The following is a 24,354-nucleotide window of genomic DNA, read 5'->3' as shown; positions in this document are numbered from 1 at the left end:
TCCGAGGAAAGAATGGAGGAGAAGGGGGAATATTCCACAGCGGTGTCCGCTCCCGCGGGGCTGGGGCGCTCTCCCGCAGGCCGGCTGTAGATGGAGCTGTTATCCCAGAGCCGTGCCAGCCTCTCCTCTGGAAACGCCGGCAGCCGGGAATGGCCTCGGGAAACTTCCTCATGCCGGCTGGGAACACCTGCAAACGCCGTCATTCCTGCCGGTCTTTTCCTGCAGGGGCTTCAGAAATCTCGAGTCACGTCTTAGTGGCTTTGCCGCGAGGGTCTCAGCGTGTTCCAAGACGTGAGGTGGGAAATTTCTCAGTCTAATTAAGCAGGAGAGACTGCTGAATTTCTAGCAGATGCATTCTGATAGTAAAATGATCCTCAAATGTTTTAAGCTTAATTAGAAACAAAACCAAAAAAACATAAACCAGAAGTTTCTGAAGAAAAAAAAAGGGAAAAAAAGGAAAATAAAAATCACATATCCTCTTAATCAAATTTAATTCCCCTTTTCTCTGATTTTATAGCCTTGCTGTTGTCTGTCACATTCTGAATATAAAAATTTCCACTGTATAAGTAAATGAACAGAAAAAAATATATGTGGGTGGTTTGAATCAGAGAAAGAGGGGAAACACTGATAAAAAACAAACCAGGAAAAAATGGCATATATCTTGTAAAGTCAGATCTAGACCGGCAAGCGACCTTGTATAGTCAGCCATCTTATGCAGTGAGGTGTATTGAATATCTCTTTCAAGGTCATTTGTAATTGATTTTCTTTGAGATTGCTATTTAAGCTTTCCTGAAAATGTTTATCCTGCTAGGTTTTGAATTACAACTTTGAAATTATGAAGGAGCATTTTAGTTTTGGCTGCCCAGCACCCATCAGACCCATCACAGAGTTCTTTGTAGTTTTGATGACTCCAGGTCTTTTCACATGTAGAGGCAAATCCTATGGCCTTTCCTAATGAGAGGTATTGCTCATCTTCCGTGGTGGATTCCAAACCTCATTGCTACAACATGAGCAAGATGGACTGAACACGTTCTCAACCCCGACAATAATTATTGCCAGGGTAAATGCAAAATGCTGATCTTAGGCTGAGTTTCACAAAACTACCACTCACTTCCTCTCTGCTGAAGACTAGAAGTTTGAGAAACTCTTGTGTAAAAAAGGAAAAGGTGGAGAGCACTTTACATTATTTTCTATTTCAATCACAAAGATCTTTCCTGTCTTCTGTGACAGTCATAAAATTACTTTATAAATTAGGCAGGAAAAAATGCAGCACCACAAACTCCATTTCCAACCTGTTTTGAAAAACACCCAGTGCAAAAAGCAGAACTGAAGCTACCAATGCAAATCTGCAGTTGAATGAGTAAGTACCTGATGTTCTCCCCTTGTCAGTATTTTCAGATGGCTGGTGACCCTCTTGGATTTCTTGCTAATGGAGTGAATATTCAGTCGGGAAAACTTTTCTTTAAGGGTTTCATCATCATCATTCTTCCTATACTTCATCACTGCAGACAGAGAATTTCATTACATCAGTAGTCTGTATTCACAGGACTTTTCACAGGGACAGGCACACAAATATGAAACCATTGGAGAGCACACACTTTGATGTAATTTGTTGTAATCTTGTGTGAAAATGCTCAAGAGAATGAAAACCCCATTATCAACACTAACCTCGGGAAGAGTGAAGTTAGGGCTTTGACCTGGCAAGTCTAAAATAATATTGCTATTACTGTATCTTAATTATTATCAATGTTTGCAAGTGCATTACAGACACTATAACATTAATTCTTTCCCTATTTTCATACTGGAGTTACCAGTCAGGTAAGATAGTTAGCTGAGGACAAGGACATTAAGGCATTGTTACCCTCTTGAAATTCAATGTATTACACAACTTGGGTGGCACCAGCCAAAGCTGATGTAGTGAAATATCTGGAGCTGAAACATATCTTGTAATGGCCAGCCCAAACCTACAAAGAAAGAACTTCCTGTGCTCTTTTCTTACCTAAATCTTTCCTCCTTTTAAGTTCATTGATGTTCACATTAATGTTTTTCATGGCAAATAGGGCATCTTGTAGCACCTCGTGGTCAGGGTGAGAAGCAGGAGTTGAGCGCAAGAGCTCACGGAGTAACAGGGGATATTTCATCAGCCGTTGCACTGGTTTGATCAACAGAGATCCCAGGTCCATTAGATTTGGCTTTCCTCTGTAATTTACACCAAAATAATTGTCACAAAATTAGAAATTCCTTGAATTGCAATTACCACTCAAGTAAAAAAATATGATACATCTGTGAGGGAACAGGGGTGTTGTAAATGAAACCTTCCTGTCACCCCCTCAATGTGAAATACACCCCAGGTCTCTAAATTTTCTCTTTTCAGAACTTAGCAGCTCTGAACTATTACTTAGACATTAGCTCTGAAACTGTCCCACTCAGTTTAAAGGTGCATGTAGTATAACTCACACATCAATAACACCCAGGAAGGGATGTAGGTGGAAGAACAAATAACAGGAAGTTTGAGAAATGCATGTGAGCAGGGCTGTTACATCCTGCTCTGGGCCCTCAGACTTAAAATTGCAACATCTCCATGCTGTGAGTAACTGGGATGCCTGCTCGTAGTGCATCCCTTCTCACAACATCCCTGATTAGCAGTGACCCTTAAGCTTTACAGCCTTTGGCCTGTGGTTTTTCTTTGCTGGCTGCAAGTTATTTCTAATGATGCCTCAGTTTCCAAAGGGTACCAAATCTGGCCTGGGGAAATGTTGAACACACAGGGTATTCACAGAGCCTTGATCCAACCTGCTGGAAGACTCCTTTACATAAAGGCAAAGCAGGCACTGGCCAGGGTGGCAGAAGGATTAGAGTAGGACAGTCCCAGCTTCCAGCATGGGCACAGGGATGCTCTGTGGCTCCAGGCTCAATCCCCACTGGCTGGGCAGGGGCAGCAGAACAGCATCCCCAGGAATTCAAGTGGCCCAGGCTACGAAGGGCCCCCTGAGCTCTTGGGTCCCAGCCAGCTGAACTCACACTCCAGCCCTGCTCCAGACAAAAGCCTTTGCTTGAATCTCCAGGCTGGAATGGGAGAGGCTGTGCAGTTTGTGGGCTGTCAGCCTCGAAGGAATCAGGAGAGGACTGAAACACATGTGTCTTCATTACCTTCTGTGTGGCTGGTAGAAACATGGGGTCTCCCCAGAATGGGTAATACCAGGTGGCCAAGACCAGGGCCAGCCACTGCTGAGGTTCTAGCTGCAGGACATGTCCACGGCCTCCCCTCATGACACTCCTCAGCAAGCCAGGCACAGCTCCACCCCCAGCTACCTGGCACCTCCCCACTGAAACTAAACATGAGCTGCTGGATGGAAGGCAAAAAAGCAGAGCAAGCTTTCCATTTGCATGCCCAAAAAGGCTTTTATGGAGCAGGAAAGGTTTTCTGAAATTAACTATAGAAGATTTAAGGGTAGACAAAAAAGGATTTCTGCATATGGAAAGATGAAATAACACAATGTAGAAGGAAAGTACAAAAAATAGGGAACAGCTAAATGGTTTTGCAGGCTGACATCTATTGTTTTTTTGCAACAGAAAGCGTAAAAGAAAAAAACCCCTTCATTCCTACTTTTATATGAGTAAAAAGTACAAGAACCAATCCTTACTTGCTGACTAATTAACTAACAATTTGAATGCCTTTGAGGAGAGACATCTGCATATTTAAACCGTCTCTTTCAAACAAGCATTATCTGTAAAAAAGTTCTGCATGAAAAAAAATTAACAGTAGATGCCTTTTAAGGCTTCTTCATGTCCCAAAACCTTCTCATCATTTCAATCCCCCTCATTTTCCCTGTATCTTACATTAAATAGAGAGCTGTTTTTCCTTCTTTCAGCTTCTGGCAGCAATAATGAAAAAAAAATCTTAAATTGTTATTGTTTTCTCTGAAAAGCCCTATGAATGCAAATCTATAAAAGCTGCCTCATGAATGGAAAAATCTTCAAGTGTCTTCTCTTTATATAGTTGCACTTTGGACAGCTGCCCAAGTGATAAACAGCCCTCTGTTCGTATCTGCATGACACAGTCTTGCAATATGGTGTGAGAGATAGCAGGTTTGTTATAAGATAATGACTCCCTGGGGCACTGAATGCCACAAAGTTTGACTCATCTAATTCTCCGAAGCAAGATTAGCTGAGATAGCCACTCTCCCTGGATGAGTCCCATTTGCAATCCACCCTGTTAGGACCCACCAGCCGCTGGGCAGGACATGGCCTTGCCACACGACTCAAGCAGAAGAGTAGCGCCTTGTGACATCTATTGTGCAGAAAATTAAGTTGATAATTCATTTGTGATGCTACTTCAGCCTTCCCCCCATGTTATTTTGAATTTAGCAAGTATTCTAAGTCACATGTAGCTGTACTAATCTCACAGCAAATTATTACTGTAGTGCTGCAGTAAATGCAGCTGGCAAACTGCAGTGAGCTTCATGGTACAGCCTCCCTCCTGCCTCCCAACAAAACAGTCACTAATACAGACACATTCCCACTTGTTTAGAAAGCCCGTGGTGGTGAGCTACACAAAGGTAGGTGAGGCAGGATTTAGTTTCACCATGTTTTGCTGTCACTACAAGGCAGCTTAGTCCAGTGGTCAACACGACAGCCAGTATGATACAGCCAGGCTGAGGCTGCTGTGATATGTTGCTGCCAGTTCTGAAATGGTGTGCAGGATTCAGGCTGCAGCAGGACTCAGAATCCTGGGCTTCATGGTCTACTATGTGTGGCTTTATTTTAGTACAAGACATGTAGGGCAAATAATTCACTATGCCATAAGCCTTTCAAGCAAACCCCGGGAATTTACTGAGGCTGCACAGTTGTTAAGCCAAGCAGAATTTAACCATTGAGCTGCTAGCAAAGGCTGCACTGTCCGGTATTTATGTAATTGTTTTCTTGATCATGCTTGAATGAAAAGCAGTCTGAGAGCAGCAACATCACAGACCGTTTGGAGGGAGCTATGCTTCATTTTCCAGTTCAACAGTAATCAGATTTTTGGGTGCTGTCCTGCCCAAGGACAAATCTGCAACCTCTGATTTGCAAGTGATGGGACTTCTTGTGTGCCCTGCCAGTGAGGTAGCCAAGCTCAGGAAGGGTCCCACAGCTAAACCTGCTCATTGCACTCCACACAGCTTTGTAAGAGTCCTTTTAAACTCAGAAAGTGAGTTGTCTCCTACACTCCACTGTAAACTCTTTGAAGGAGAAAACCAGACATTCATATCTGTTAGGGTTATACAACGCAGAACATCCAGTATTACATGATTTCTATATGTGTTGCTGTCTCACATGATCTTACTGTGACCCTCTGGATATTTTGTATCTCTTGGAGTCTCACTCCTTGTGGGACAGGAGTACACAGGGATATCCCTTATCAAAACAAAATGCAGAAAAACTATTTCCTAACATAGACAAAAGCTTGAAACTCCCAAAAGTAGAGTTTCAACATGCAAGTCTTTCAAAGCGTATTTTATGCAGATCATAGTTATAACATGCAATTGACTGATTGATTAACAAATTCTTTGACTATACAGGTCTGTTCCTCTCCTGCCGGTATAGATCACACTTACTTTTCCTTTCTCCTAACATTTTGTCTGGGGTTGTAATCTTTCTCTTCAGTTCTGACAACCTCTCCTCTGACCTCTCACTGCAGGTAACTACAGGCAGTGCTGCATTTCAATGAACCCAATATGCTGGATGTCCAGAAACTAAATTCTACTTTACAGCTTTTCAAAGATGTCACGTTTGACACAGAAGTCCCTTAACCACAACTCATCAGTGGCTGGGGGAGTTTTTTGGCTAAGTTGCAATGAGCTGGTTCTTTTCTGATGTTCTTCCAGCCACTGTTGGGGGAAGATTCTAAGATGGGTTTCTCATACAGGGCTATCGAAGGGATTGTCAGCTTAGAAATATCTTTACCTGGAGACCTGCCTGAATTGTAGCAGGAAAATGGATTTCAAAGACTGACACTATGCTGTTGACAAGCACTCTTGCAAACCTTAGAGCATTCTGCATACACACTGGAAAATTCTCCAGGTTATACTGACACAAAAGGCTTGTGTTGTTAAAATTTCCACTTGTACAGCTTTAAACATACTAAACATAAAGATACTTTAAAGATTATTTTACATGTAAAAAAAGGCATAGTACTTACTCTTCTTCATATCTCTTTCTGCAAAAGAGAAGAAAACAAAACATGCATTAGATTCCCCCTCAAAGGATTTGTACAGGTCAGAAGATTCTCAGATACACTTCAGTGACACAGAGTAACCATGACTGGACACTTAATTTAGGTTTATGGCTGCTATGTGTCAGCAGACCTGCACGAAACAGCTGGAGGGTACTGGTGAACCTGACCCTACAACTTTTTGAATGGAGAGCCCCAAATGAGAAAGGATTGTCAGAAACCTGACTTTGGCTATGAGACCTTGTCCTCACACTGTTAGAGAAAGAAGTTTGGATCACTCTGCTAACAATTATAGGTAACATCAAGCCATACATAAATTTCTGTCTACTCTCTTTTAAAATAAATGTATTTTTAAAAGAAAAAGAATACGTTTCAGCCTTTTAGGGTGTAGAGTCAATAAAGCTGTGAAGTTTTTTGTAGATTACACATCAACTGAAACATCTCTGGATAGGATGGTGTTGATACCTGTATTGAAAGCATCACAGACTTAAAATTGTAGTTTGCAATTGTGTGCATAAAATGTTTTCTTATGGTATGAATTCACTCAAATTCTCCATCTCTGCATCAGGCTTTCCTGACATCACATCCTCAGCCACACTTTTTTGACTGCCTGCACTCTTATCTCCTGGCCCACCAGTGCCTAGTTGAGCATCTGGAAGCTGCTACTTTCATTGCTTCTGTACTGTCAGCATTTTGTGTGCTTAGGACATCCCTCTGCCCATGCAACAGTTGACCGAGCTACTTCAGGCTGAAAGCTAAGCAGGTAGTTGCCAGCATCCTTTCATTTTTACCAGCTGCATTTCTTTGGCTAGGCTAGCAAACAACATCCCCAGTTTGCATAATCGCTGCTGAAACACAGGACTCTATGGAAATAGGATTTGCACGTCTCCAATGCAGACACCTACATTTTGGGATGGATTTTTTCCTCTTCAGTCAAAAGGAATAGGAATCTCAACATGGCTAATTAAATCTGATTTGTCTGTATAGATGTGCAGAGTGCCACTCTCAAATTGCTCCCGATATAGAACTTGTTTTTCACATGTCAGATATTACTTGGCAGAGGAACAGAATCCCCTACTAATGTCAGCTCATTTAAGATCTTTTAAAGTAGAACAATATTTCTTCCAAGGGAAAAGAAAAATATTTAACAAGTAAATATTTTTCAAAGACAGTCAGCACCAGCCCCTACATTTGTTATGTCTCACAATGGAAAACAGCCTAAAATTTATTTAGTAACAATCCTGCATAGTTTTCCTCACATGGCAAATATTCTCCAATTGGGTAGTAACAGTTTTAGATGACCACAATTCTGAATCTCAGCATGCACTTTCAGGTCTTAATAGGCAAATTGACTGCAATTTTTAGGCACTGGGAAAAATCACAATATAATATACACACATCAGTGCCTTTATCATTGGTTCCTGTTTTAAGGCTAATCAGGAAAGAATAAGACAAAACAAGGCTTCATTGTAAGGAAGTCCTTGTCACTTCCTGCTAGCAAAGGCTACAGTGGCTCAGCACAAAATATCTTTTCTCTTCACAAAGCCCAGCTGTGATTTTGGAACTGGAGCACCTCTTGCTGGCTGGCTCTGGAATTCAAGTGGCAACATCCACCCTAGGATGTACATGGATGTACAGTAACTTCACGATTACAAGCTGCACCTGATCATAAGCCGCATTTCCAGGATGTCGGCAACGTCTAGGTCCTCGTCTATATATAAGCGGCACCAGATTATAAACTGCACTTTCGTTCGCAGCCAGGATCCCCGTGCAACTTTCAGAGTTGCCAATTAGTAATAGAATCGCAGGATCACAGGATTTACTGGCTCGGCTCGGGGCCGGGCGGGCTCGGCCCATTCGGGGCTGCTGACGGGGCCAGGTGGCCCAGCTCGGTGGGGCCACTCGGTGGGGCCACTCGGGGCTGGCCAGGCAGCGCTGCTGCTGCAGTCGCCGGGCTCACTCGCTCCCGCCCGCTGCCTGCACCGCTGCCGCCGCGTTTGCTCACCCTGGCCTGACCCCTGCACAGGCGGGCCACTGGGCTCCCCCGCACCACCAGGCATCTCCGCTCTGCTGGCCCCGGCTCTGCCGGGCTTCCCCACGCTGCTGGACCGCCCCGTGCTGCTGGCCCCAGCTCCACCGGCATCCCCCTGCACCGCCAGCCCTCCCCCGGCGCCGCCAGCCCCTCCCCACGCTGCTGGCCCCGCCTCTGCTGGGCTTCCCCCCCTCTGCCGGGGCCAGCCGGGCTCCAGCTCAGCTTGGGGCTGCCGCAGGCTCTCACTTCCAGGTTGGCAGCTTTTAGAACATTGTTCATATATAAGCTGCTCCGGATTACAAGCTGCACTTCCGGGTACGGACTAAAACTTTAGTCAAAATGGTGCGGCTTATAATCGCGAAATTACTGTAATTTTTTATCTTTATTTCCTACCAAGTCCCCTTGCCTCAGCAGCACAGATAAATGAACAACAGTAGTGGCTTCTTTTGATCAGTCAGGAAAGATTATTGTAGGCATCAGCACTAAAACACCCACTTAGGCGAAATACCTGGCCATCTATTAGCCTGAAGGCCTGAGTTTATATGAAAATTTATTTCTTTTAACTTCCAGGGTAGCTAAAACTTGAGACCCTGCACATATACTTTGTTATATATTTAATAGCCAGACATGTTGCACAAGATAACTTCATTTTCAACTTTACCTGTCTTCAAAGCAAACATTTCTCTCTTAATGTTATTAATATTTTCTTTCACCACTCTGTCCAGATTTCACTTGGACATACTTCCCATCTCCTAAGTTTTAACACATCTCTGCAGACAAATCACAAATTAGGGTGTGGTTGAAATAACTGATACTGATGTACACTCCTTTATTTGTGATAACTTTACATCTCATCTACAAGTGTGCAGCATGGGCATTTCCTGGAGCTGGAGCAGGAGCTAGACCTCTGGTCTGAATCTATGGCATATTCCCTCCTGACAGCTCTGTGTGATGCTTTTGGGAAAGTGAGGGGCAAAGGAATTTATGGGTGGGAAGAGAAGTGCTCTCCATGGAGTGGATGAGCTGGTCCCTGCCACTAGTGCAGGAGGAAGCTGTGCTGGAAGACAGATGGATCTGTTATTTGGCAACATCCCCAGTTCTCTACACCTTTTCCCGAGGGGCTGGCATTGGAACCAATGGCATAAAGCACTTCCTTCTGGTGGGAACTTGCAGCTTGCTCCACCACTGTTTCCACTCAAGTACCCCCATCATGAGGAGTTGGGAACTACACGGCAACTCCAGATCTGGGGGCCTTGTAGCAGCAGCCCAGAATTGCCAGTGCACTTGAGTACCTCCATAACAGGCCATTCCAATTCAAGGAGCAGACTTGCTGAAGACAGGGGGCAGCAAGTTTCCTGGGAGCTAGAAAAAGGCATTCCCAATAGCCCACAATATGATGCAGCATTTTTTTCCTTTTTTTCTTTTTTTTTTCTTTTTTTTTCTTTTTTTTTTGTCATATGGGGCACTGAAACTAAGGAAAGAGCAACCTTTCTTTTGCTATTTTTGGCCATCTTAGAGAGAAAGAAATCTAATCATGGCCTCTGGCTTGTCATCTTTTCATGAAAGCAGCATAAGCCAGAGCTCCCAGCAAGCCTTATAAAACTCCGGATTTACAGGGGACCTTTCATCTACATCCATTTAAAATGTTCCCTGCCAGGCAACTGACTATGGAAGGAAATCATCATTTGAAAAGATCTTACTTTAAGGACTGTACACAGTCTCTTAAATGCTGTTTCAGTTCTTCATCCTTTTCATAGTATTCCAGCATGGTGTGTGCATCATCATGGTGATAGCAATAGATTTTATATGTGTCTTCTAGTGGGCCTTTAATCTGCAAGAACACTTCCCCTGTTAAGGAGAAAAACAAAGCGTGTCAAGTCAGACAACAGCATCTCAGAAGGAGCTTTATTATTCCACCACATTAGCCATGAGCTAAAAAGGCTGGCTTCCACTTTACTTCCCTTAGAAATGATCTTGCGTGTTTATGTGCATTATTTATTACATGTATTTCTCAGCTGCTCATCTTTGTCATAGCCAGGCACCATTATATCAGTGTTAAGGCACAAAAATTCCCTCAGGGGAAAAGCATGAAATCTCTATACCTCACACCCCTTCAAACACAACCTCTTAATTCACTGCCCAGCTTAATGCCCCTTCATTGGAATACACACAGGAGAGCTTACCTAACAAAGGGAGACCATTTTTGTGTCATGGGCTGGCAGGAGGGATGAATGTAAGCCTTTTAGTTTTCCTTTTGACCTTTTTTCATGAATATGAACTTAAATGGGTAATAACAGGAATAATGACTCTATCTTCCATTAGCCATTTCAATTTTATCTGTTTTGCAAAACCCTGAAATGGCAATTGTTATGACCAAGAATAGAGATTTTTCTCCACACAACAGAAGAAAAACCACCATCTTTCCCCTAATTAAATAAAACCATCATGGATTACAGCCATTTTTATATAATATCTAGGTTTATATACAACTGAATAGAGAATCCTCCAGTTCTCCACCATTTTCCCATAAAAAACAGCTGGGAATTTTACAGGCACTGAAGTAGTCCTTCACTCATTTCCCATTTACTTCTGGAGTCTAATTCTCTCAGCCTAAAACTCTTGTGTCTGTTTCTATGTGTGTGTAAGAAATCTGAGCAGGGAAGTCATGCTTCATCTCTTCTCCTGAGATTTTAGTTCAGTTCTTACACCCTTATGCAGCAGCCCCTTGATCAGCATCTTTGGAAATGTGTATAATAAACAACAGCAATGCTGAAAACTCCTGTCGGGCATTTACTGAAAATTATATCTATGTGGCAACCAGTCCAAATAGATTTTTATAAACATTCCTGTTGAGTTATAGCAATGGTTATTAAAGTTAAAAGCTGAATACTGCATTAATTGGGAGCTCTCTATTCATTCACAGAGCAAACGCTGAACTGTCAGGCATCCTGCATGTTTCATCCTGACTGGAGTGTGCTGTTCCATAATACATTGCATTGAACTGCTTCATCTTAAAGTGAAAAATGATTCAGTTACCACAGTAACACAGCCCTGGGTTTTCTTCCCTAGCAGCGAAGGTTAACTGGGCTGTCTAATGCATGTTGGTTTCAGGTGCAAATAAGGGAAAAAACAATGAGCAGCTAAGACGACCATAGTATATTTTTGTTACTGTAAGGGCACAGTCAGAAAAGCACCAGCATCCTACAGTTAAATGCTCTTCACCTGTCTTCTCTGCCTTGTGCTTATTGCTAATGCTGATGGCTAACAATGCACATTACAGCCTGGCTTTCCCATGAACTCTATTCAGGTCTTTAATAGCCAACAGCGTAAGGGGAAACCTTAACAAGCCTTAACCTTGATCCCGCAAGCTTGGCACCCGATTCTAGAGATCATGAGCTCTCACAATTTTCACTAACATTAAGAGGAGCTCCAAGTGCTCAGCATGGTCTGTATTATGCTAAGCCCTCAAGTGAGGTCATGTTTTCAGTAGGAAAAATGCAATGTAGCCTTACAGCTCATTTCAGTGTATACTACAAGCTGAAAATTATCTTCTCCAAAAGGAAAGAGTTGGGTAAGTTCTGTTCACTGAACTGTTGTGCCACAGTGACAGATATTTCCATTGATGTTCAATGATGAGAAAAATTATGTGCTGATTTCATGAACAGGGCCCTTTAACAGTAGATGAATTTCTAAAACCTAAAGCCCTTCTTGGTTCTGAGCTGTATGGATGAGTTTTGGGCATATCACTGTAGGAGCTTGCTTTATGAACCAAAACCCCATTGTATTTCGCACAGCTTTAAAAATACTCCGAGAGATACAAATCTCCCTGATGCCTCTTCTGGAGTATGGTGGTCATCAGTCTTAAAGAGAAATTTCTAGGAGGGAGGCTTGAGTAACAAAACTGTTGCTCTCTGTTGCTCTCAGTGGTGCTTCCAGTGCAGACAGCAGTAGGAGAGGGAGGAAGGAGTCTAATAGCTAAAGCTAAGTCTTCATATTCCTCCATATACAGAGGAATATGAAGGACATGCATCCATAACAGAGAGAAGAAAAAATCAGGAAAGAGTTACAGAGGATATTTAACCTATTTTAGCTCAGATTAGGAGATGAGTTTTGAAACCACTCACTCATTAGCCCTCATCTCCCATGCCCTGGCTGTGCGGTGGAGCAGTCACAGTGACACAAACTGGACCCCTTTGAGGATGGTAATTACCAGAAGACACACTCCAAGGGCATATCTTATGCAGTTTAACCACGAAGGGCCTCTCAATCCACAGGCACAGGCTACAGCCAAGCTGAAGTAAGACCTCTTAAAATGTGTAGTGTGGATACCATCTCCTTAGCACAAACTCACTCTGTAAGTCTGCTCCTATTGGACATTACCACTTGTCAGTCTGGATGTAGCATAAAGTGTGGAGAACATAGACTAAAATGAGACAAGAATATGAGCAACCACATTGTTTTGCTTTTAAAGCAGTGAATTATCAGTTCTTTTGAACCTCCTCACCATGACTGGTTGCCTTACAAAGTAAGATATTTCAATGCACAATTTTTAAATACATTAAACATGACAGAATATGATGGATATGTGCTTTTTCTATAGACTAGCTTCAACAACTTTTACACTGAAGATCTTGAAAACAATATTATTACTTCGATGTACTTTGAGAGGACAGTAAACCTACTGACTTACTGCTTACAGTGATGCAATTATTCTCCCTATTTTTGTCTCGGCCTTTGGAAGAATGTCTCATACCTCACCGTACAACCTTTTTCCTGTCATAAGTTAGCCGACTCCATGATCAATGACCCCATGCATTTTCATGGTTCTTTGTCTGATTCTGGAGAAATACACCCTAATAGATGCATGAAATTGTTTGTCTTTACTTCTGAATGTGGCAGGGAACTAATAGAATGACTCTCTTGGCTGTGAGAAAGGCACTTCCTGCTAGAATAGAACATTGCTTATTAAGAGTATGACTCATCATGATGCACTTTTACTGAAATACCGCCAAACAACACAAACGTATCAAACTACGTTAAGCTGTTGCCTTGGCGAACCAGATTGAGACGTGCTGGGATTAACACTTCCCAAGCCTCTTACACTTTAATATCCTGTTTCTTAGTAAGGTGGCAACCAATATTTTTTACCTGATTATTTGAGAGAAGAGGGGGACTTTTTATAAGGTGTTACCTGAGGTATGTGGTCAGGTTAGGAAAGAAAGAACATCTCTTGACTTCTGAATCACAGATGGAAGTTTTTTAAACTTACTATTCAATTTTTTAAACTAAACTGTCTGACATTGCACTGAAGCAAATTCAGAATTCTCACCTGATGCCTTAAGGTGGCTCACCCTAAGGTGCCTCTGCACTGACAAAGCAGTCATGGGAGAGCTGATGTGTGCTGGTAACTTCTTAAATTTCTCCAGCTGTGTCAGAATGCCACGTGAATCACAGCCTTAATGTTAATGACCTGACCTGCAGAACTTGTGACTGTTGTGACACACCGAGGGCCAGACTGTTTGCTGAGAATACCTGTAATTCCTACAAATTTCAGATTCATTACATCTTTCTCTACTGTCCATGTCCCTGTCAAGCACATTTAACCACCTCTTATATAAACTGTATCACCAGTAGGTATATGTTTAGAGAGTTTGGGGTGGGTTGGGGTTTGACAGGCTTGTTATTCCAAACATTTTTAATGCTTTTCCTGAATAGCACAACTCTGAGTATGCAAAATAAGAGTTAGAGTCAGCATAAGTGGATTTAGATAGGCGATACCAAACTAGATGAAATAGATCTCAGCAGTAAGTTGTATAACACAGTGCAACAGGTTTTACTCATTCTAAACCCATTTTCTCCTTCCTTCCTCCCCCTCAGCATCTAGATGAATGGAAAAAAAAAGCACCATAATCATACAAGTACAGTACAGCAACTGGACAGGTTTCACATGTCATTTTTCCTGTGTCATTTTGGACAGCTTCTAGTATGCCAGCCTCTGAGAGGGGTACTAGTCGAGTCTGATTAGAGTAGAGGACAAGAGAGTGCTATGTTTATTCTTTCACGCAGCTTTGTAGAACTCAAGAGGACAGTAAACATACCGATTATTTGCATGGGTGGTTCCACATCTGTTGTGGCTTCTTCCAACAATGACAGCAGTTTGGCTGATAGCTGATGGACCAATTCAACGTTGCTAAACAAGCCATCCACGTCAAAGCGAGCAATCTAATGGAATACAAATATTAAGCAGCTACTGACAAAGGATAAAGAAGGACATTGTGTATTACACAGCTTCTCTTGCTATGCCCTGAGTGATCAACACTCCAGGAAGCATCACTTCTGCAAAACCTCATCCTCCTTGTGACTTCAAGGATACATACACCATTTTCACACTAGTATAATATGGTCGATGCAGTTAACAAAGGGTAGGTTATCAAGTGTCTTTAACCTTATTTTGAGCTATCCCTAATCTGAAACTATTTACCTAGGAAGGAAAAAAAATATTATCATCTGAATAGAGAAAAGATCCTTAGCTGGCTTTGAAATGTCTATTTACTTTCCCACTGGGGAAAACAATAGTTGACAGTGGGTTTGATTCCCTCACTATCAGAGACCACTGCATAAACCAAGAGTTTGGCACTTTGGTGCCAGCTTCCAAGTACAAAGACTTCTAGATTCTAAGTTAGTTGTCCTGTAAATCCAAAGTCAAGGTCATATAACTTCCACTAAAACAAACACATTTACAATTTACAATTGATATTAATACAAACTAAAGCACTTCTTACAGAGCCTGGGCACACAACAATGAATTGTATCAATTTCTACCAGCAGAAAATTTGGTTCTGTGTCCCTACTCATTTTAGAGGAAGTAAAAGATTTCCAGGATACATACTTTTCATTGCACAGCAGGGCAATAGTTACTATTTGGGGGCCATTGGAGATAACCAGCAGTAATGTGCTTATACTGACAACAAAGACAAGACCAATTTCATTACCTATATTGATACTCTCTGAACCTACCTCTCCATTTGGAAGAGAATTGCTGATTTACATAGCAGCTTACCAGATGCCAGGAAGATCAAATTGCATGCTATTGTAACAAAATCAGAAATTCGCTTTCAGTACTGATGCAGTTAATTTCTTTATAAGCATTATAGGGGCTAAAACATGTTTTATCCGTTTGGAAATATGAAACATATTCATTGCTAGACCAATTTTCTAAACACATTACAAACTTTCAATATGGTAGTTTATTGGAGAGCCAGCATTAAAAACATATAACATTCCTGAAAGCCTTTCAAAAATGCAGAGGTTATTAAATTAAGACAGTTATAATCTCTAAATTACTTTTCCTGTATTCATCTAGCACAGGACTTCTGACCTCCTCCTTAACATCTACATAGTATTTGGAGCTACACTGTGCACAGACACTTCCACACACTAACACAGTGACAAAGGACAGAATCAAAAAGGATGTTTTCAGTTGAGTGAAAAAGAGCGATGGAATACAGCACATTTGTCAAAAAATCTCAGTGAGTTCAACCAGGGAATACTCTTGTCAGTGCTGGCCAGGCTGGGGAGAAAGTCAAGTGGAGACCACTTCTAAGTGGATGAATGAGTGAGGGAGAAAGAAGAAGTCAAGAACCCCTTAAAGTTATGTCAGCAGATGCCAGTTCTTCTGAAAATGAGTTGGAACAAATTCTGACACAGTTTTAGGAAAGCAAAAAAGTCCTGAATGAGTTTTAACAGTACAGGTTAAGAGGAACTGCCAATGTCACCTAAAGACACTTTGGCCTCTGTACCTGTATTTTGTCACCAGTTTAACACAAAAACCCACCTAAAGAATATGTGGGTTAAGGCCTGTTTAAAAATATTATTTTTATTCTATTTTTGCAGCAGATGTCATTTATACAGCCTCTGTGAATGCTATGTTTCAGGCCTCAAAACCAAATCTTTCTCTGGACAATCTTCTCTATTCCCAGCATCCTTTATCTACAAATTGAAATACTGTTGAGTCTTTGAAGTCTCAGCTGAAAAAGAAAATAGGTATCATTAGCCTAATAAGATCTTTCCCATGAAAGGTAGTTTATGAGCCTTCTTTTTTAAATGTACCTCTTTTGTATGGAATACAAATTTCCCAAGTCCTCAGAGGCCTGTCAAGCATGGTATTTATCCACCACAGCTGTCTGAAAGGATGGACAAAGTTATCTTAGCAATTGAATTTAACCTTTATGCAGAGGTTCATGCCATTCCAGTCTCTGTTGTGGAAAAAAACTTTATTTTGGAGTACCAGAAAGCATCTGCCATGGCACATAACATGGGCTATAACTACAGAGCAGAAGGGAGAGCTGGAAGTTGCTACTGCAGCCCATAGACAGGGATGTAATATCCAAGCTAGCCTCTGGACAAGTACCTCAATGCAGACTTTACACAAGTGCAGCACAAGTGGTCAGGAGCATATCTGCCCTTCCATCAGAGTCCTGACACATCACATCCCGGAGCACTGGCTCCAGACCCGTTCCCAGCACCACGTCACTCTTGTGCTGACACAGTGCTTGCATGCAGATTGTCCGCAAGCAGAATGTGGCTGAGCTGAGACCCTGGCATGACCACCTCATCCTCCAGCCCCAGCACTCACCTGCTTGTTTCTCAGGGGCTGAATCACTTCCTTGATGCAGAGATCCAGGTCACTGATATAGTCTTTCTCCGTCTGCACGAGTTCCGCGATGATCTTCACCCTCTTGGCCATCATGCGTCTGCTGACTTCTTCTTCTTCTTCTTCTTCTTCATCCTCCTGTGGGGGGGTGGCAGGGGTTGAGGACACCGCCTGTGGAGCCATTTTTTCTGTTTAATAAAGGAAGAGATTTGTGAGTAGCCTCATAATTTCACATGCTTACCCAGCTTGCCCTGCATCACCATGGGTGGACAAATGTCCATGGCAAGCAGGAAAAGAAGCATAAGAAATGGCAAACCCGAATCAGACTGAGTGTGATCCCATCTCCTTCTTCTGAAAGTGGATATAGGTATGCCAAGGCAACTCATCCATTTGGCATTAAGAGGATAACCCATCAGTGGCTCCCCTGCCTTAGAAGCTATGTATTCGGCAGAAATTTTCTATGGAGCACAGGAGAGTCTGATTCTTGTCACACTGAAATTCAAGGATAGCTGATGCCCTTCTACTCCTTCAAAAACACAGTCATGGTCTGACATCTATTATGATTTGGAGGATGGAAAAAAATGTGCTCCTGTGAAAGAAAAAGGCTGTTTACCATAAAAAAAGCTTCACAATAATAACCTTTGTTTTATACAATGTAGCGTTGAGTCTATTCATGGGAAATTGAGGACTGCAAGTACTGGATGACAAACTTTCAAGTGAAGACAATGTTACTAACAATGATGATGAATCCTCCAGCTCTGTTTAAAAATAAGTTTTTGAAAGAGACAAAGGAATTCAAGGAAAATATAGAAAACCTTTCACGATCAATAACAACCGTTTCTTGGAACAACAGAGATCATTTGGATTAGGACATTCTTCACTGTTTTTCCGTACTTAACTCTTAGTATATCTGATTTGTATCAAATACATGAAAATGCAAGTGACTCTTCTGCAGATGGGTAATTCATGTACATTACAGGACCTGCACACAAGCTACTTATCTGTAATGACGGTCTTCCCACTTGCTGGTCTGTAAGCCAGCCTGCAAGGATCCATGTCAGGTGTAAAGGACATTGAATTTTATCTGTGTTCACTGACAATTTATATTTTTCATTAAGACACACACACACACACACACACACACATACAACACACACAAAACTCAAAACCAAACCAAACCAAACCACAACAAAAACCAACCAAACAAAAAAAAAGTCAAAGATTTCGGAAGCTATTCTGGTGTTTTTCTGCTAGCCACAAGATGGTGCAGAGTACCAACAAAGATGGACATATCATTAGTGTGCACAAGTCTGCATCACTCAGGCTGAGCTTTGACAGCACCAGCTTTTATTGCTCAGCAGCAAAAGAGGGAATCTCTGCTGACAGTCAGACTGCTACACCTTCATGTCAGCTTCTTGTACAGACTGTATTGAAGGAGGTAATTACAAGCAGTATCAGGTGCTTTGCTCACTGATTATATTGCAGTTATTTGAATTAATTGTTAAGGGTAAGGTCATGAGCACTCCCATGAGCATTGAACAGTGCAACTCACCCATACAATACCAGCCAAGGCTGTAGAGGGTAAAGCACAGCTGGACTTGTGGGAGCCAAGCAGCATGCAGGGCTTTGGGCCATCTTCCAAAAAGAGGTGTAAAATACAATAAATCAAATGTATCATCTTGATCCACTCCTTCTACAATTATGCTGACCACTGATAATTCAGAAAGGACAGGTTTTTTATTAATGACTCTCCCACCAGGTTTTCAAGTGAGACTGATGTGACTACAGATAGTTTTAAATTTGCTTTAAGTTTGCTTTTGGGACAGCACCTCTATCTCTACACCAGTAGTTTTAAAGAGTGAGGACCAAGAATCTAAACAGACCTGGGAGAGGGGATGGGAGGCAGAGGAGTAGCAGAGCTGGTTTCTCAAACTTTTTTGTATTTAGATACACTTTTCAGCTTGGAGTTTTTAGCCTTGAAGTTTGTGTATAACACAGGCATGAACATTTTGTCCTCAAGTTGGTACAGAGACAATAAAATGGAAACATGAAGAGGATTTCTCCCCTCTGCAAGGCCTTGGCTATCAAAAGAATTCTAGGCTTAACCTTGCCCTGGTGAGTATTTGGTGGTGTGAGTGCGTGAACTGCTTAAGAGCTTGCACTGCTGCAGAGTTGACCCACCAAAGGTGTTGTGTGCTGGATATGACAGACTCCACCCTTTAGTAAGGAGGAGAGCAAAACTGATACCAGTATCACTTCACAGCTCCCCCAGAGAAATTTACTGCTACAGTTGCTGAATGGGACCACCTTGCCTGCTGGTGACATGCTAAACCAGCAGTAAGTTTTTCTTATAAAAACTTACAGTATGTAACCACATTTATAAATTCACGAGGAACCACATGAACAATACATTTCTATTCCAGTTTTGCACCAAAATCAGGATTTTTCTTGAGATTGGGTGTGAAAATGTTTGCATGTATGCAATTGTGTGTGAAGAGTTCAGGGAAACTCCTGAGAAGGCCCAGAGAGGAAGATCTCAGAAGCATAGTTTTGTCTTAGATGCAGATGTTATGATATCAGATGGAATGTTAAGGTTAAGACAAGATGCTGTACAAAAGAACTTTCTAATCTTTTATACTGGTGACAGGGGAGGCCATTACATGAGCAAAATAAAGCCGCTGTATTTCACTTCAGGCTGGAAGTCACAATCTCTCAAGAGGCTGTTCTTTCAGTTTGTGTCATTAGATAGCCCTGATCAAATTTGATTCTTGAATTATGTCAGGGCTCATCTATTACCATTATTGCATGATAGATAATAATGCCAGGAAAGAAAAACTATTCTCTACAGGAAGAAGTAATCACGAGAAATGTCAGTTAGATACTGTTTCCTCACAGAAAACATGTTTTTTAATAAATGTTTCCTTTTGTTAAATGCAATATAATTTTCCATTTTCACTCAATACATTTATTTTTTCATTTCAGGTGTATCTGTCTCTATAGAATGCAACAGCAAGATCTTGAAGTGATGATTACAGCCAAAACATACGATTTCATGTTCAGCTGATTGCTTTTGACCAGTTTGAGAACATTAGGAGTTTACGGAAATCCTTGTGGAGTAAGTGCAAGTTGAATGAATGCACAAAAAGTGAGTGCATATCTGGAATATAATCAGATTCATTTCTACCTGGTAATGCGTACCAGCCCTGGAACAGTTGAAGAGAGGATTAGTAGGGAAAAACATCACTGCGAATTAACCACTACAGTAAGAATTTGACTCATTTGTCCTCAGAGATACCAGATATAGAAAAATGAAAAAATTGCCTGTTGAATAGATTATTAAACCATTGCGCCTTAAGCCCAGTTTACAAAAAACTAACTGGCACTTTTACTAGACATTAGAATTAAAAGTAGAAGGCAATGTTTGTGATTAATGCTTTTGTGATACCAGCTATCTGCAGGAGTTGCCTTTCTGGAGGACATTCCTTGGGAGTTAACTTGGGTTTTTCAGCTGTGAATTGAAGAATACTGCTCTAGTTGCATGAAACAAGAGGTTCATTATGTGATGACAAGGACAAAGAAGCCATGTCTTACAAAAACAGTTTCTTGCAAGTCTAAAGTGAAGTCTAAAGATGTCCCCCAGATGGAGACATCCTGCAACGTGGTGAGAGCATGGAGGAACAGAGCTTGCAATGTGCAAATGCAGCAGCTCTCTTCTAGGCCCAGGGGAGATACTGGGGGACTGGCTCCAACCTGCTTAAAGAGAGGAGAGACAGGTTTGCCTCAATCCACAACTGCAGAAAGGAACCAGGTTCTAAACATACCTGAAAGCGAGATTAAAACACAAACGAGGTTAAATGCTGGGATCCAGAGGGATATGCAACTTTATGTTTCATAAAAGAGGAAAGAAAGAGAGAAAATCAGAAGAGTAGGAAAATGCCAGAGTGATTAAAAGAAGCACAGGAAAGGGGTTACCAGCACCATGGGTCCAGCGCTGGCTTGTCGAGTGCGATGGGAGAGATCTGCACGGGAGCAGTGGGTCTTTCTCCGGGGAAGTCTCCCTGAGAGCAGTCCAGTGACCCAACGAGGGAGCAGGGCCACAGCAGCAGGACCAGACTGGGACAGGGAGCACGGGCAGTCTCATTGGAGCAGCCAGGACAGCGGAAGACAGGACAGACAGCAAAAGACTCCAGCACTGTGTCAATTTTTCGCAGTGCAGCCCCCTGTGACAGCTCAGGCTTTTGCTTTTAGAGGGTTTTGAGAGTGACAATCGTCACATCCGCTTCACGAAGTTCATTGGCTGGCTCCCTGTTGTATCAAAAAGTTTGCTGCTTGCTCGCTTAATGTATCAAAAGTTTGCTGTTCATTCCTCTGGTGTATCAAAAGTCTGCTGCTCGCATAGTGTATCAACTAGCAGATCTATTAATAGCTTTCAACAGGATGCCTCATTTTCTAAAATACGTCATTTTCTAAAGGTTTTGTTAAAGGTAACTTAATACTTCAGTTTTCAAACCTTAATCTTTGAAGAGGTAATGGAGAAACATTCCTTGTGTTTTACTTGTTCACCTCAGGGACCCACAGCAAGTGACCAGAGGAACAGCCACACCAGGCCTGCAAGATCTCTGTGCATAAATCTCCCTGGTTTTCATGCCTAGTGAGTAGCTCCAAGAGGTCTGTTCTGTCTATCCTTCTGCCCAGGTAAGATGCTCTGATCGAATATTATGTTTGCTCTTGGTGTGAGGACTCAGATTTCTCCCCATCCCATGCTTCCCATGTGGAACCAAAGGTACTAGCTCAGAGTACAGGAATAAGCACAGTGATGCTGGTGTGTGGAGTGAGTTACAGACCTTTTTCTTACCTAAGGCAGCATTTGAAAGATGCCAAAGGAAATCGAGTTCTGCATTCGCGCTGTGCAGATATGAGGATTTTGCCTGGCACAAGGGACTGGATAAGTTATCAAGGTATAACAAACAAATTACAGAATTACTGTGTTTTCACGTGTGAAACATGAGTCTCGTATCACCGTGGATAAATTATTCCTCTGTGAAAGCAAGTCCTCAGATAGCCTGTATCCTCAGATAACCTAGCTATTACACATGGGAATGTACACTGGCTTTTATCAGCTGGATTTGGGAATGAAATGCAGGCGGGCGAGTCCAGAGACTGCTGACGTGGCAGCTTTCCTCTCCCTCCTCATGCTGTCCCTCTGGCTCTGCTCTCTACATCCCCGTGTCCACTGCAGGTTCTGGGAAGGCTGCAGGCGCTGCAGGCGCTGAGACACTGGAATCTGTGGAAGTGAGGGAGCTTAAAATAGGACAAGCAGTGGGGAAGGATGGAATGTGACACTACATGCAGACCAAGAGCATCACATGAGACAATACACAAGTGTTTTACTCCAGATGCCCTCCCTTTGTGAGGGACCACATGGGGTGTCCTTACAGTTCCCACCAGAGTTCTTACAGTGCAACAATATGGTGCAAACACTGAAGATCAAGTTGGGCATTGAAATACAAAAGTATTGGGAGGGCTTGAGGAAAACGTTTTGGTTTTTTTTCTTTGACTGAGAGGCTCATAACAGCAGCATTGCACAGGAGCCGTGCACAGGCTGTGAGCAACACATACAAAAAGCCCCTTTTCTGAACCCAGGAGGAAAACGCTGCAGGACCAGAGTGACCTTGCACCCGTATTCCTGGGCAACAGGTTTGCTTATAAAATCTGCATCAGAGACTTCCGTGCAATTAGGTCATTCGATCTTTGATCATTTTTCTGTTCCATAAGGTACAGAGCATATTTACATTCAACTCGCAGGTTCTTTCTTCAATTCCTTGACAACAGACCGCTCTAATTATGTGTGTGCTGACAGGACTACAGAGAGCTCCCATGTGACCGCGGTGGAAGGGAAGAAAGCTTATCACCAGGTGACAGAAGAATGCCCTTATTGTTAGCGCCAATACTTACAAATAAACCTTTCCAGGGTGTCACATACCGGTATAAATACACCACTCCTGTGGCATTGAGCTAATATGTTAATAAAGCAGGAATTGAGGAAGGGCTGTACCTGAGCTGCTTCCTCCGGGACACAAGCACCTTAAGATTTCGCGTGGGTTAGCTGTATGAACTAAGGGCTTTGTGGCCCACAACGCAAAGTATCCGAATTAATAAAATGTTCGCTAATATGCTCAGAGGAGGATCCGTGACCCTCCTCGTGTCCCAGTCTTCCCTTCGGCTGCGGTTCCCAGTTCTGCTGTGGTAGCTCCTGAGAGTCCTCAGCCCCAGGGCAGGGCTTGGATGTGCTAAGTGCTGTGCAAACACTGCGGCACAAAATGGATTCTGCTCTGAAAAGATGAGCTCGCTTCCCAGCCTGACAGACACTGCAATGTTCAAAGAACAACTCCAGCTTTATTGCAGCACAGGTTAACAGAATTAGATCCCCCGAGCCAAAATTTGCATGGGAGAAAATAGAAGTATTTGTTAGATCGTGGCTTCTCATCACAGGGCACAGGGGGGAGAACTTTCATCAAGCCATCTCCTGTACTTCAGGAAATAATCTGAAATTTTACTCTTTACTGTACTTTAACAAACCATGGATCAATACATTCTGCAGTGAAATAAAATATTATCTGCATTGTAGTCCATAGAAAGTTAACACAAAGCAAATAAGGAACTGGGGAGTGGCACAGAGGATCTTTATACTGGTGGGAGGTGCAAGAGTGTGAGAGCATGGGCAGCCCATGCAGGAAGGAGTGCTGTGCTCTGTGTGCAGGGAGGAGGATGGGATGGAGAAAGGTGCCCTGCTTGAGATGGAACAAAGGTAGATGAGTTGCATCTGACTGGGCTTTTGTACACGAAGGGATAGTAGCTTTCCAAAAATTTATATAATTTTGCTGCTTTCTGCATCATTACTGGTGTTACTTATTACTACATTAGACACAGAAAGCACACAACATGCAGAGTTCAGACATGAGCTCTGAGGCAGTGTATTGTGGTAGCTGAATCACTATCTAATACAGGTAGGTCCCTGATGCATTTTAAATTGAAGGGTGTGCAAGTCATTTACCAGGGCAGTTGACCCATTCACTGCCAAAGTTGTTAATATATAGGGAGTTAATATGTAATAATTTGTAAGACAAGGTGTTTTTTTGAGGTATGAATTGTCTCACTGAGCACTGCAAATTCCTTCACGAAACCCGCCACTTTCTATAGCTCATTTTTCATAGCAAGCACAAGTTTGGCATACAATTATTAACAAAACCCAGCAATCTGCCCAAAACCTAACAGACAGTGAACTATGCTTTAAATGCCTTTTCATGGTGTGCCCCTTTTAGTTAATAGCATCTATCCCCATTACACATTGTATGTTAATCTGGCCTGATCTTGCAAACATTTACAAGCAAACCCCTTTTATCTAACTACATAGGTACTCACAGACTGGAAGCTTTGGGTTAATTCATACAATACATA

The 24,354-nt window shown here is 42.3% G+C and overlaps 1 protein-coding gene and 1 long non-coding RNA gene across 2 annotated transcripts in view; one reads left to right on the top strand and one right to left on the bottom strand.

The window, feature by feature from the left end:
• Positions 1 to 24,354, bottom strand: part of ARHGEF38 (Rho guanine nucleotide exchange factor 38) — a 38,334-nt gene that overhangs the window by 10,407 nt on the left and 3,573 nt on the right. The window contains exons 2-7 of the mRNA XM_033059383.1: positions 16,879 to 17,084; positions 14,342 to 14,465; positions 9,944 to 10,091; positions 6,179 to 6,196; positions 2,000 to 2,199; positions 1,369 to 1,502 (exon numbers count right to left, since the gene is read on the bottom strand). Coding sequence (XP_032915274.1) covers positions 1,369 to 1,502; positions 2,000 to 2,199; positions 6,179 to 6,196; positions 9,944 to 10,091; positions 14,342 to 14,465; positions 16,879 to 17,084 — 830 coding nt within the window. The remainder of the gene's footprint in view (positions 1 to 1,368; positions 1,503 to 1,999; positions 2,200 to 6,178; positions 6,197 to 9,943; positions 10,092 to 14,341; positions 14,466 to 16,878; positions 17,085 to 24,354) is intronic.
• On the top strand, positions 150 to 23,410 carry LOC116996197. Its single transcript, XR_004417904.1, has 3 exons — positions 150 to 296; positions 19,879 to 20,011; positions 21,465 to 23,410. It is a non-coding gene; the product is annotated as an uncharacterized LOC116996197 (long non-coding RNA).

The sequence above is a fragment of the Catharus ustulatus genome, chromosome 5 (genome assembly GCF_009819885.2).
Source record: "Catharus ustulatus isolate bCatUst1 chromosome 5, bCatUst1.pri.v2, whole genome shotgun sequence".
Lineage (NCBI taxonomy): Eukaryota > Metazoa > Chordata > Aves > Passeriformes > Turdidae > Catharus > Catharus ustulatus.
This window is presented reverse-complemented; position numbering and strand designations above follow the sequence as displayed.